This window comes from Erythrolamprus reginae, chromosome 6 (genome assembly GCF_031021105.1).
Source record: "Erythrolamprus reginae isolate rEryReg1 chromosome 6, rEryReg1.hap1, whole genome shotgun sequence".
NCBI lineage: Eukaryota > Metazoa > Chordata > Lepidosauria > Squamata > Dipsadidae > Erythrolamprus > Erythrolamprus reginae.
The window spans coordinates 60,912,497-60,926,372 of NC_091955.1; the positions used below are offsets into that span (position 1 = coordinate 60,912,497).

Genomic DNA, 13,876 nt, shown 5'->3' on the forward strand with positions numbered 1-13,876 from the left:
GTATTCTGATTCTTCTTCATTGTTCATTTTTTAATAAGCCTATCCATCTCTGCACACACAATCCTCTGTTGGTGTTATTGTTTTTCCAGTTCTGTGCAAATATTATTCTTGCTGCTATGATGATGTGTAGAATTAAGTTTTACGTCTTTTTATCCAGATTTTCCATAAATATCCCTAACAAAAATAATTCTGCTTTCATTTCTATGTATTGATTTGTTATTTCTTCAATCCATTTCTTTATGGATATACCGTTTTTATGAGATTACTAGTTTTAAATTGTAATTAGATTGGTGGGCATTGGATTTGGTATTATGTACTGTGCCGTTTTTTTATTATTGTTGTGAGCCGCCCCGAGTTTGTGGAGAGGGGCGGCATATAAATCCAATAAATCTAATCTAATCTAATCTTATCCTTTGCCAGTATTGTTTTGCTTTGGAACAGGTCCACCACATGTGGTAGTATGTTACTGTATTGTGTTTGTACTTCAAATATTCTGGTGATACGTTGGAGTACATTTTTGCAATCCTTGATGGTGGGAGATACCATCTATAAAACATCACCTCTTTTACAACCTCTTCTTCCATCTTATAACTCAATAGGTAATTACAGAATTTTGTGATCATTTTGTCCTCCTGTCCTAGTCATTTTGTCTAGTTCATTTTCTTCTTTCTGAAATCTGTATATGTTCGGCATCTTTTTTATGTCTAGATTTTATCAGCAAGTATGGCCACCAGTCAAGTTGTATGTGGAAGAAAGCCAATTGGGTAATTATTAATGCAAAGAAGGTGAAGGCAAGAAAATTCAAAGGGTCCATGCAGAAAGGAGTACGGAAAGAAGATTCTGGAGATAGAGAAATGGGGAAAAAAGAATAAAGAAGGGAAGCTGGATGTAGAAGAACATTAAAAGCAAGATGGCTCATAAAAGGAAGGACATGCAGTTTAAAGTGCCTGAAGTGATTCAAAGGGATAATCCTGTCTTTGAAGCTGTGCCAGGTGTGGTCTTACAGAAGAAAAAAGATTGCTGCTATTATAAATATAGTTGGTAGTCTAATGAGACTGTGGATTTCTGCTGATACCATTGCCAACATTTTACTGCATGCACATCAGATGATTCCCAAAGCTCTTAAAAGGTCTTCTTAGAATATGACATTTGTTTTTGTCACTGGCAACCCCTTAGTTACTTCCAGGAAGGCATTCAGTAAAGGGAGTAACTGTAGTCAAGGAATTAGGTGGGCAGTTCCCTGTATTCCAGAAATAGAAGCAAGAAGAAGTGGATAAGAATTGATTTTACAGATCACTCAAAATCTAAGGTAATGGATTTGTTTGTTGGGAGGAGGAAATACAGAATTGAAGAAGGTCTGATGTCTGAACTGGAATTTATGGTAGATCAGACTGGGAGAAATGCTGATATGAGGGGTAGTAGTAGTAGTAGTTTTCCTGCCCTCCAGGATAATAATCATGGGGAAACATATTTCACTTAAATATGAGCAATGTATAATGAATTGCTCATACTGACTTCACCTCGAAGTTCGACTACTGTAATGCTCTCTACATGGGACTACCTTTGATGAGTGTTCGGAAACTTCAGATCATGCAGACCATGTTACACCAACACTCCGCAGTCTGCATTGGTTGCCCATCAGTTTCCGGTCACAATTCAAAGTGTTGGTTATGACCTATAAAGCCCTTCATGGCATCGGATCAGAATATCTTTGGGACCGCCTTCTGCCGCATGAATCCCAGCGACCAGTTAGGTCCCACAGAGTTGGCCTACTCCGGGTCCCGTCTACGAAACAATGTCATCTGGCGGAACCCAGGGGAAGAGCCTTCTCTGTTGTGGCCCCGACCCTCTGGAATCAACTCCCCCCAGTGATTAGGACTGCCCCCATCCTCCCTGCCTTTTGCAAACTCCTCAAAACCCACCCAGGCATGGGGAAATTGATTCCCCTGGGCCGTTTCCGCTTTATGTATGGTCTGTATGAGATGTATGATTGTTTTTTATATTAAAGGTTTTAAATTGTTTTAATATATTGGATTTGTATTGTTTCTTGTTGTGACCCACACCGAGTCTTCTGGATCATTCAGAATCAGAATAGAGCTGGAAGGGACCTAGGAAGACTTCTAGTCCAGCCCCCTGCTCAATCAGATTCTATATCAGTGATGGTGAACCTTTTTTGGTTCACGTGCCAAAAGGGATGTGTGTAGGTATGCTAGCATGCGTGCATGTGCCCACGCCCCTTCCCTCCCCACCAATGCATGTAAACCCCCTGTGCTGCCCCCCCCCCCCCCATTTACACAGGCCTTTCTGAAGCATGGTAGATGAAAAAATTGCCCAAACAGGCAAACCGGAAGTTTGGGGAAATGCATTTCCGTTTTGCCCATTGTGCTGTTTTTTGTACTCCGGAGGGTTCAGAGAAGCTTCCCTGAATCCACCAGAATGCAAAAAACAGCACAACAGCAAACCCGAAGGGCATTTTTCTGAACCTCTGGTTTGTCTGTTAGGGGATTTTTTTTTTGCCTTCGGGGTTTCAGGGAAGTTTCCCTGAAGCGTCTGAAGGACGAAATGGCCTTTCCCAAGGCTGAAAATCAGCTGGCCAGAATGCACATGTGCATTGGAGCTGAAACATGGCAAAGCCTTGCATGCCCTCCGATATGGCTTTATGTGCCACATGTTCGCCATCATGGGCCTATACCGGGGGTAGGCAAAGTTGGCTCTTCTATGACATGTGAACTTCAATTCCCAGAATTTCTGAGCCAACCATGGTAGCTTAGGAATTCTGGGAGTTGACGTCCACATGTCCTAGAAGAGCCAACTTTGCCTACCCCTGGCCTATACTATTTCAGACAAGTTACTGTCCAGTCTCTTCTTAAGAACCTCCAGTTATGAAGCTCCCATATCTCAAGGCAAGCTTCCCCCATTGGTTAATTGTCCTCATTGTTAGGAAGCTTCTCTTCAATTTCAGGTTGTTTCTCTCCTTGACTAGTTTCCATCCATAGTTTCTTGTGCTTTGGAAATTAAATTGACACCCTCTTCTTTGTGGCAGCCTCTCAAATACTGCTGTCATCTCCCCCCTAGTTCTTTTCTCTAGACTAGCCAAACCCAAACTCAAATCTTCCAATTGTTTCATGTTTTAGCCTCCAGGCCTTTAATCATCTTAGTTGCTCTTCATTGCTTCCTTCCTACCACGTGGATGTGGTAACATTAAGGACCACTCGTTGAATAGTTTTTCAGCCAGTTACAAATCCATCTGGTGATGATGCTATCTACATATCCCACATTTTTCTAGCTTACCAAGTAGAAGGTTGTAGTCTACTTTATCAAATGCCTTACTGAAGACTAAATATACGATGACCACAGCATTTTGCTGGTTTACTAATTTAGTCACTTTGCCAATGAATGAAATATAATTGGTTTGGCGTGATGTTTTTAACAAATCTGGCTACTAGTTATAACTTTGTTTCTAGATGTTTACAGATCTGTTCCCCACCCCAGGTATTGATGTTAGGATGACTGATCTGATATAAAAAAAAAAAAAATAACAGTGCTTCAGCTGGTTAGATCTTTTATCATAAAGGGCTTTACAGAGAAAAATGAGCACATCAGCTACCACAAGTGATGGCGCATTTGTAACTAAATGCTTTTATTTTCTTTTTAATGTTACAATATTAATTTAGAATCTCCATAAATGGAACTGTATATATAAATTGATGTAATAAATCCATAAACCCTCTACTTGGGCAGTATTTGCTAAATTACTAATTAAGATTATTTCTTGTATTGCACATTCACATCACATTTTGATTCAAAAGCACAAGACATAAAAATACAAAATAAAAAATCTAAAATCTAAAATATTGGTAGTCCTCAACTTACAACACAACTGAGTCCCAAATTTTTATTGTTAAGTGAAGCATTTGTTAAATGAGTTTTGCCCAATTTTATAACCTTTCTTGCCATAGTTGTTTCAAATGAATCTGGCTTCCCCATTGACTTCGGCAGTAAAAGTCGTAAAAGGTGATCATGTGACTTTGGGACACAGCAACAATCATAGGTATGAACCAGCATATGACCAATGGTTATAAGTGAAAAATGGTCATAAGTCACTTTTTCCAGTGCTGTTGTAACTTTGAATAGTCATTAAATAAACTGTTGAAAGTTGAGAACTACCTGTATTATAAATGCATATCTACAATGTAGGCATAATTTTTGGCTTGATTTGTGCACAGTCAGGAAATCAGCAAAGACCACTGAATAAAATATAAAGTAAAATTTATTAATAATGACTATTTTTATAAAATGGTGAATTGCATTTTATTTCATGCTGTCTAAATTCAAAGCTTAATATCTCGGAAAATGGACTACTTTGCAAACTAAAAGAAAAATAGGAAACAACTTACATTTTGACTACTTTTTGCAGATTTCCACTTTCAAATCGTGCTTCAAAGATCAAAGTATTATCCCAGTCATTCCATGATTGAGGAAGCACTTGCTTTGAAGGAAAACTTCCCCCTATTCGAGAATACCTGAAGCTGGGGTCCTTATTGGCTGTTGAGAGGAACAAAATATATTTAATCTCCAATTGCAAATTATTATTATCTTTCATTGACTACGAAAAGTTGTTTGACTCTGTATTTCAGCAGGCAATATTTAATGCATTGCTCAACCAAGGCATAGATATTGCTTACATAAAGTTACTACAATCAAAATATGAAAAAACAATGGCAACAATTTCCCTTAATGATCTTAAAGTGGAAACCAACATATAATGACAAGGTGATACAACATCACCTATCCTTTTCTCAGCCTACCTTGAAGAAGTATTTCACAAACTAGACTGGAAAAAAGATGGAATACAACTCAATGGCCCTTATTTAAATCACTTAAGATTTGCAGATCATGTTGTTCTTTTCTCACAAAACCCAGAAGAGCTACAAAGACATATAACAAGAGCAGCACAAAGCAGGAAAACTATTTGACTTAAAAATAAAGTTAAAAGGAGCCAGGTATATCTGGGGAAGAATTACTATATTTTTCGGTGTATAAGACACACTGGTGTATAAGATGCACCTAGATTTTAGAGGAGAAAACAAGGAAAAAAGTATTCTGAACCAAATTTGAGTAGTATTATATTGTTTCATAAAATAACCAGTGTAGCAGAATACTTTTTACAACCATGTACACTTTTTAAAACCACGTACACTTTTTACAAACTTCAAACTTGACAGCTTCAAGACTTGTGGGCTTCAACTTCCAGAATTCCTCCTTCAGTCATGCTAGCTCAGAAATGGGAGTTGAAGTCCACAAGCCTTAAACTGGCCAGGTTTGAAGACCCTTGCACTCCTAACCCCTAACTCAGGGGTCTTCAAACTTGACAACTTCAAGACTTGTGGACTTCAACTCCCAGAATTCCTCCACCAGTCATGCTAGCTCAGAAATGGGAGTTGAAGTCCACAAGCCTTAAACCTGCCAGGTTTGAAGACCCTTGCACCCCTAACTCAGGGGTCTTGAAACTTGGAAGTTGGTCTTCAAACCTGTCAGGCGGCTTGCTTCAGGCAGCAGAAGTGGTGGCGGCTCCTCAGATGCAGGCTTCTTCCAGCACCGGCCAGCAGTGGTGGCAGCCAGTGGCAGCAGCAGTGACTTTTCTCAAGTGTGCAGAGGGCAACTGGGACTGCCGCCATTGCAGCAGTCTCCTCAGCAGCTGGGAGGGGGAAGAAACGGGGGGTGCTCTCAGTCTCTCCACGCAAGACGAACCTACCAAGGGAGAGACGTGCCCAGGCAATGGAGGACAGAAGCTTGGCTTTCCCTCATGCTATGAAACTAGGCATGGCTTCCACAGGAGGCAGGACCTGAGCGCCCCAGAGGAAGCAGTGGCTGTAAGTTTGGGACCATCGTGCAGTGACCTGTTGCCGCAGGAATGAGTTGGCATCTAAGTCAACTTGGCAAGCATCAGTTTGTGGGTCTTTGGGGATAGTGGTGGTAGTGGTGGTGGAAGACGCTGCCTATCCTTGTCTGCAGCCCTGAGTCTTAACTAGCCCATGGCTCGCCAGGAGGAATCGCTGCTGAATTCAGTGTGAGTCTTTATTTTGTATCCCTGGGGAAAAGAGGCTGCAAGCGGGAGACCCCAAAACGATTTTTGTCTCAGTCTAGGGGTCTCTAATAAGAAGTTACAGAGAGGCGGCTTGCCACTACCAGACCATGGAAAAGCCGCTACCACCACTGCTGACCACTGAGAGAAGCTGCTGCAGCCGCCGCTGGCTGCCATCAGACCATGGCGGCAGCAGCCTTCCCGTAATCTGGCAGTGGCGGGTTCTCACGCGGTTTGGCAGTGGCAGCCAAACTATGTGAAAAGCCGCCACCACAGGACTATGGGAAGGCTGCTGATGCCGCTGCTGACCACCACCCAATCCCCCCCATGCAACATTTGGTGTATAAGACGCACCAAGTTTTTGGCACACTTTTGGGAGGTAAAAAGTGTGTCTTATACACTGAAAAATACAGTAGACATTGTAGACCACGACATATATGAATCTCAATAGAAGGCAATACAATAAAGGAAATTGAACAGCAAGTTAAATGTAGTTGGCAGACATTTGGCAAGCTAAGCATAATTTTTAAGAACACTCTTCTCCCATGCCTGAAGAGAGAAGTTTTCAATCGGTCTGTGCTACCTGCTCTAACATATGCCAGTGAAATATGGACCTTAACCTGACAATACAAAAGCTATAAATGGTACAAAGAGCCATAAAAAGATACATGCTTGGCATTATAAGACAAGATAGAAAGACCTGCACATAGATTAGAGAACAAATTAAAGTATGTAATATCAAGAGAGTTAAAGAATTCCAATGGAAATGGACTGATCACATAGCAAGAAGAACAAGGTGGACCAAGGCAATCCTAAAATTTATTCCACTTTGATAAGAAGTGTCCAGGAAAGAGACCTAAAACGTCATGGATTGACAACATCAGCAAGCATTGCAGGCCCATTTGGCAAAAAAAAATCTCAGGACCATATTGGTTAGAAACATAATGACAAGGAAGTCTTTTAGATTAATAAAGGTCCTGCAAGGGGGAAAAAAGAACTTCAAGAAATCAGGCTCTAGACGTACAGTAATACAAGGGGAAGTAGACGATAAACAGGAAAAGCTATTTCACTCCATTCAATCTAAAATGATTTTTTTCTATTCAAGCCAAGTGCTTAAAAGCAAAATGCTTGAATGATTAAAGAAGAATGTGCTTGTTTATCCAACTGATTAGCATCCATAGCTATAATTGTGTAAGTATATCTTCACCACTACTTTTATTTTTTCATCCTTCAAAAATCTAAAATTTAAAATCATTTCAGTGAAACAATAAAAAGAATGACAGAAAGATAAATGTAACCAAGAGACATACAGTATATAAGAGAGCCCTATCCTGAGAATGCTTAAAAATGGGAAGGGGGAGAAGAAGGGATGGGAGAGGAGGGAAGGAAAGGGAATACAGCCACAGTTCTGATAGGATTAAACTCTTAAGGCGATAATAGGGTATGAATTATCTTCAAAAATACTGATCCTATTACTTGACACAATAAAACCTTTAAAAATTAATAATCTGTTACATTAACTAAAAGGATAACCAAAGAAAAGGACCAATTCTGTCAGAAAGCAAATTAATTTATTAAAACTAATATACTTCAAAAATTGTGGCATGGATTATGGAAAATGCTGTGAATTGTACATTTAGTGTTACGAAGATTGTACTGCTAAAATTTAGGATTCTAAATTGTAGAGCTTTTTTGTCTTTTGTATTAGAATTTGCATGTAAATTTTTATTTTAAAATTATTTTGTACAATAAAGATATAAACAATTAAATTATATATGTATTCTCAATAAAATCTGGTCAAACCTTCCTCTGCTAAATACACGACAGCACCTTCCCCTAGATCTGGACATGGAGGCTCGATCTCTGAACCTGTGGGATTATAAAGAGGCTCCGGATGAGATGGAACCCATTCTGGAAAGAAAAAGAAAGAAAATAGCTTTAAAATGATGTGTTTAAAAAACAAAAATAATCTTATATTTTAAGGTGCAAAAGGGCAGAATATTTTTATTCCTGCTTATAAGAACATGATTACCGTAGGGTTTTTTTCCAAATAAAAAAAACATGTAGATGGCCCCTCATTTTATCTTTCAAAATATAAATCGATCATTTTTGCTCCAATGAGATTCTTAGCATTGCCAATAATCCATACATAAGTCTTCAACACAGAAATGTGTGCAGTAGCCTGCTATTTTATTATTTCTTTTCTGCAGTAGATAACCACTAGATTTGTAACCTATATTGTTCTTGAAATCCAAAGAATTGATATCCTGTTTCCCTGAAAATAAGAGCTATCCAAAAAAATGAGACCTAGTATGTTTTTACGTGTGTGCCACAGGTGGGTTCTAACTTATCTCGCTGCTGGTTCGTTTCCTTCTGTGCCATGTGGCCATCCATGCCCTGACACCTGCTTCACGGTGGTCGCACCAGCAGCCATGTGCATCAGGAGTTCACATTGCCACTGGCCCACTTCTTTTGCTTGCTTGTGGTTGCAATGGAGCAGGAGGCCGAGTGCTGTGCTGATACTGTGGCCAGAGGCAGATATTAGGGCATGCATGGCTTGGCTATGGGGCCCCTGATGTAAGCCAGTTTGGGGCGCATGGGTTAATTGCACACACACACACAAACCCCCAAAATCTTGCCCTTAGACTATCCTCTGTTGACCTTACCTGATTCCTAAGAGGTCAGTAAGGAGCATGCATAAGTGCACCAGCATGCCTACTGTCTGTGTCCTAATATTTCCCTCTTATTAGTACGCATCTCATGTATATACACAGTGTTATATTATGTATACTACCAATACATACTTGACTAAATAAATAAATAAACGTGCAAAGAGAAAGTATCTGCTGCAAACTCCATGTAGGCATTAAGAAGGGCATCTGGCCAACAAATGCTCAGCTCCGTTCAGCCACCCTGACTCTACCCAGAATGAAGGGATTACAAGGCCATTTTAAAAAAAGGAACTGAGTGACCAGTTAAAAAAGCAAGTGTATTTGTACTGGTAGAATATTCTATCATGCTACAAGAATTTATAAACTGAGTAATTTCATTCCAATGAAAACATAAAAATGTACAGTATATACATGCTGCCTTTGTTATATGTGGGGATTGCCACAATTGTAAATTTATGTAACCTACCTTCAAGTTATTCAATTTTATTTTAAAAAGCAGAAGATTGCTTTTGCCAGAAGGTGTCATCACAGGAATTCAAGACTTTAACATGAAAAAAACCCCCTGCACATTTCTTTTTGCTAAGGTCCTATACAACCTGAAACAAATAGAAATTTCTTTCCAACACAATTTTCAATAAGTAGATAGATTTAGTTGGCGATAATAAGGAGACAATTTGCAACTAATTGCTTCAATGTAGAAAATTTCCCCATCTACAGTTCTGAAATTTTCTGGTGTTCATAATCAAAATATTCATCAGATTCTGGCTTTTCTTAGCTTCTCAAGATAAGTTATCAAGGTTGGCTAAAAGCTACTATTTGTTCTTGAATTTGGCCTATGATCACAACAAAAATGGAGATTCACAAAAGCAGACAAGTCATCAAACTCCCCCCCCCCCCCCAGATCAGGCTTGTCCTCTTAAGAGTATTAAATTAATTTTGATTTTTTTCCCACTTGCTGTAACTGAAATTAAATTAAAGGATAGGATTCTATTTTGCCAAGGTCAGTTCCCTTTGTAGGGGAGGGTTGCTGCTTGAGATGATAAGGCTAAAACCATGACCTTACATTCTATCTCTCTAGATGTCTCTCCTCATCTCAGTCACCCTTTGGAGCAAATGCTTCACTCTTAAAAAAAGTCCTCAGAGCAAGAAAATTAGGGTTGGTGATCCCAGAAATTGCTTGTGTCATCATGAAGCCTCTGCTGTTATCTACTGCAATGTTTTAAATCCATCCGCATGTCTAACTTCAGTGTTTCACTACCCTTTCAATTAATTGAAAGGAAGCTTAAGTTGATCAAATCTCAGAGCAATAACACATTCATGAATATATCATAGGATTATCCAAATAGACACAATTGCAATCCTATCTTCTTCCAACTAGTATAGAACTATAACTGCGAATGGAATTACTCTGCTGACAAGAAAAAGATATACATTTTTTGAAGGCTTGATGTAGTTAAATAGTCAATTGTTAAAACTGTTCATTTTTTTAATATGTCCAATCTCCTATAATAAAGTTTTGCATTGCTTTACATTTAAATTTGAAAGCTGAATTAACTGCATCAATGCAAAGTGATGAATCAAGAAAAAATATTTAAGTGATTGCGGCAAGTCATAAAGTGCTTTCTTGAAAATAATATTTCTTTAAGACCTATCAATAAAAAATCACATTAGAAAATGTTAAATTATTATTTACCAATATGCTTAATTTTTTCTCTGATAACTTCATACTGATGGGGCCAGCGTACTAAGTGTAGATCTCCTGCAGTAGAAAGGCCATATAAATCTCGCGGTTCACGAAGTCGCGGCACCCATTTGCCAGAGTTATATTCCAATAAAATCTGTGTGGTCCGTGGCAAAAGTTGATCACAAAAGGTATCTGTAAGACCAATATGTGCATTTGTTGATCACTGATAAATTTTTCTGAAATACAAATTTTTCAAAGAATTGGGTTCTCCCATTTAACCCAGGACTTATTACATAGAGTTATGAATAAGTAGAAATAAATTCATCTGACTAATAGAATTTAGATGTTTTTCCTAACATTTAAGTGTTCCGAGATCACTTATATGATTGTTAAATGTTATAAACTTCCTCCACATTCAGACCTGACGAAGCTATTCACTGTGATGTTGTGGCAGATTGCATTTTATTGTTAGGATCTGATTTTAGACAGATCTAATCTTTTTTATTTTTCAGCAAGTCACTGAGAAATATAGCAATGTGAGAAAGAAAATTAACTTTGTGTGTGCTTACTCAGATAAAATATATGATAATAATAAGATTGAATTTTGGAATGTTTGTGTAACAATGGAGATGAAGGTAACTGCTGAATATAGTGAATGTGATATGCGATAGTTTTTAATGTATTTATAAATAAATAAATATAGGCAGAATGCTTTTGGTGATATTTCTGGTGGAATGTAGCCCAAATTCCCAGGAGGAAAGGATTGCATTCCAGAGGAGCAAGAGAAAACCAAGTTTGTGTGGGAGAGAGAGAATTAAAACAGTTCCTCCCTAGGAGTTCTCAGAGTATATTTTAATAGTGCAAGTAGTCTGCTTCACTTTGGCACGATTTCTGTCTATAGGAAGAGAATGATAAAGGAAACTGTTCAGAAGAACTTGTGTGTGCTTTTCTTGACTTTTGGAGTCTGACACGTTAGAGTTGTATCAGTTGGAAATGTGTATATACATGGATCTTTTAATGCAGATGATGTTACGTTTTTCAGAACGTGGATGATATCAATTTATAACAACACATGTAACTCTGAAAATCAATGTATCAAAGACTATTGTAAGAGAAAACTTAGCGAATTATTCCATATCCTACATAAATGGCTAAAACTAGATGAAATAGATGAAATAGATGAATGTTTGATTAAGGTAAGAAAGCAATTGGGCAAATCTAAAGATGTACAAATGCTGGCAGAAAGCAGGAATAACATAGTTTTTGCAAGGAAAAAATGTTTTCTGAATGAAGTAGAACAAATTTCCATTCCCAGTCCACTGGAAATTAGATATGTGAGAAAAACCAAAACAGTAAGTTAATGCAATAGGAATGGTGTACTTAACAAGTATAAATAATAAAATAACAACAACAAATGGAAACTAAATGAATACGTACTAGTATGAAATAATTTGGCCATAAAAAGAGAATAAACCAAGTTAGAAAACAAATATTTATTTTAAAGTTAATGAGTTAAAAGAAGGGGACAACCAAGTACCATTATAATTAAATGGGGTTGATAACTTCCTGAAAAACTGAGAGGGAAGAAATTTAAGGAAGAAAAAGCAATGCCTGAAGAAGAGGATGGACACAGTCAAAGCAATAATAGTTTATAAGGCTGTGTACTGACGATACAGTAAATATTGTTGGGTAAACTAGAATTAGATATATTTTCTCATCATCTTGTGGTTTTAAAATATGTAGAAATTAAGATTCTTAATTCCTTTTCCAGGCTAGTAATTTAAATTCCAGTTATGATGAGCATATAGGTATGTTTTTCAGTATGTTATTTCTTGGTATACGAAGATAATTCATTAATTTAAAAAAATGAACACAATTTCTTCAGATGTGTTCCAATATATTTAGAAGGCATTATGTATGCCAACCTTTGCTACAGCTACATGGCAATTGGTTTTTAATATTACCCATATATGTAGCTTCAGTTTGCAAGAAATAGAACTATTCAGACCTGCAACAAATGCACACTGCTCAAGATCTTCTGCTACGTATGGGATAAAGGAATCCTCATCCTAAAATACAAATAAAATAAAAGAGAAAATGTGATTCTTTCCTGAAAAATGAAAATTAATACTTTGGTAAAAAATAACTATTAACAGATAATTCATGCTTAATTATTAATTTTGTAGGACAAAACTAAAAAAAATAATGAGGTAAAAAGAAAAATAGGTTCGGGGCTTTGGAATACAATATGGAAAATATGCATATTATAAACTACCAGGATGACCTGTACTATGGCATCAAATAGGCTGAATGTGCTCCAGTCCTTTCTCTTAAATGTTGCCATCTGGTGGAATCTCGGACATATTTTCATATTAGTCCTAACCCTTCTGAAAAATCTCCCCTTTGAGATTCAGAGGGCTCCCACTTTATTCGCTTTCTAGAGAGCAATGAAGATTTGGTTCTTTACCCAGATATTCAATTCAATTCAATTTATTAGATATGTATGCCACCCCCCTCCGAAGACTCGGGGCGGCTCACAACAACAATAAAAACAGTATAACAATGGAACAAATCTAATAATAAAATTACATTAAAAAACCCCAACAATTTAAAAACCATACAACACATACATACCAAACAAAATGTATAAGAAAGCCTGGGGGAGATGCCTTAATTCCCCCATGCCTGGCGATATAGGTGGGTCTTGAGTAACTTGCGAAAGACAAGGAGGGTGGGGGCCGTTTTAATCTCCGGGGGCTAGTATGGAAGTGAGACCAGCTAATTTAATATAAAGTTGTTTGTATGTTGTGGCATATAAATATGGTGTGGAACTCTTATAGAAATACAGTATATTGCTATACTGTATATCTATTGAGGGTTATTGTGAGCTGCCTGGGATTATCATGCATAAAGTGATCATATAAATTCCCTAAATAAATAAATACAGATTAATCCCAGTGTACATTTGGTAAAGAACATAGCAAGGATTGCTAGAGATCAAAGTAGAAAGTAATAGGGTACTTAAACCAAACTATGCATATCTTTTAGTTGTAAACAATAGACTACGATTCATATCACAGGAGTCTCCGCAACTCACTGTGGTGGGAGGGGGAGGAACTGTAATTCAACTCATCTTGTATCATTTGGTAAGGCAAGGTTACTATGAATTAAGATTTCTGCCTCTGAAGTACTATATTTGATTTTGCCTGTCTTTTAGATTTTATCCTTCTGGTGCAAACAGGGAGAGGGGACTAGTTTAGGTTACTTTCTTTCTTCAGGGTGTTGAAGGTCTAGAACAGGACTGTCAAACTCATGGCCCGTGGACCAAATATGTCACACACTGCCCACGGCCAGGCCCAGTTTAGTGGATGGGGGGGAAATTCCTGATACATCACGTAATGCTGCCATGACGAAGCGAGTTTGACACTCCTGATC

The 13,876-nt window shown here is 37.8% G+C and overlaps 2 protein-coding genes across 4 annotated transcripts in view; one reads left to right on the forward strand and one right to left on the reverse strand.

Annotated features, from left to right (window-relative positions):
- Nucleotides 1-13,876, forward strand: part of ARHGDIB (Rho GDP dissociation inhibitor beta) — a 114,071-nt gene that overhangs the window by 44,159 nt on the left and 56,036 nt on the right. The gene's annotated exons all lie outside the window — the stretch shown is intronic.
- AGBL3 (AGBL carboxypeptidase 3) overlaps nucleotides 1-13,876 on the reverse strand; it is a 54,909-nt gene that overhangs the window by 33,923 nt on the left and 7,110 nt on the right. For 2 of the 3 annotated variants that reach the window (XM_070755959.1, XM_070755957.1), the window contains exons 3-6: nucleotides 12,450-12,510; nucleotides 10,451-10,633; nucleotides 7,889-7,996; nucleotides 4,398-4,545 (exon numbers count right to left, since the gene is read on the reverse strand). In XM_070755959.1, the coding sequence (XP_070612060.1) occupies nucleotides 4,398-4,545; nucleotides 7,889-7,996; nucleotides 10,451-10,633; nucleotides 12,450-12,510 (500 nt within the window). Of the gene's footprint in view, nucleotides 1-4,397; nucleotides 4,546-7,888; nucleotides 7,997-10,450; nucleotides 10,634-12,405; nucleotides 12,425-12,449; nucleotides 12,511-13,876 lie in introns of those variants that run through there. The other variant, XM_070755960.1, reaches the window with a different exon arrangement.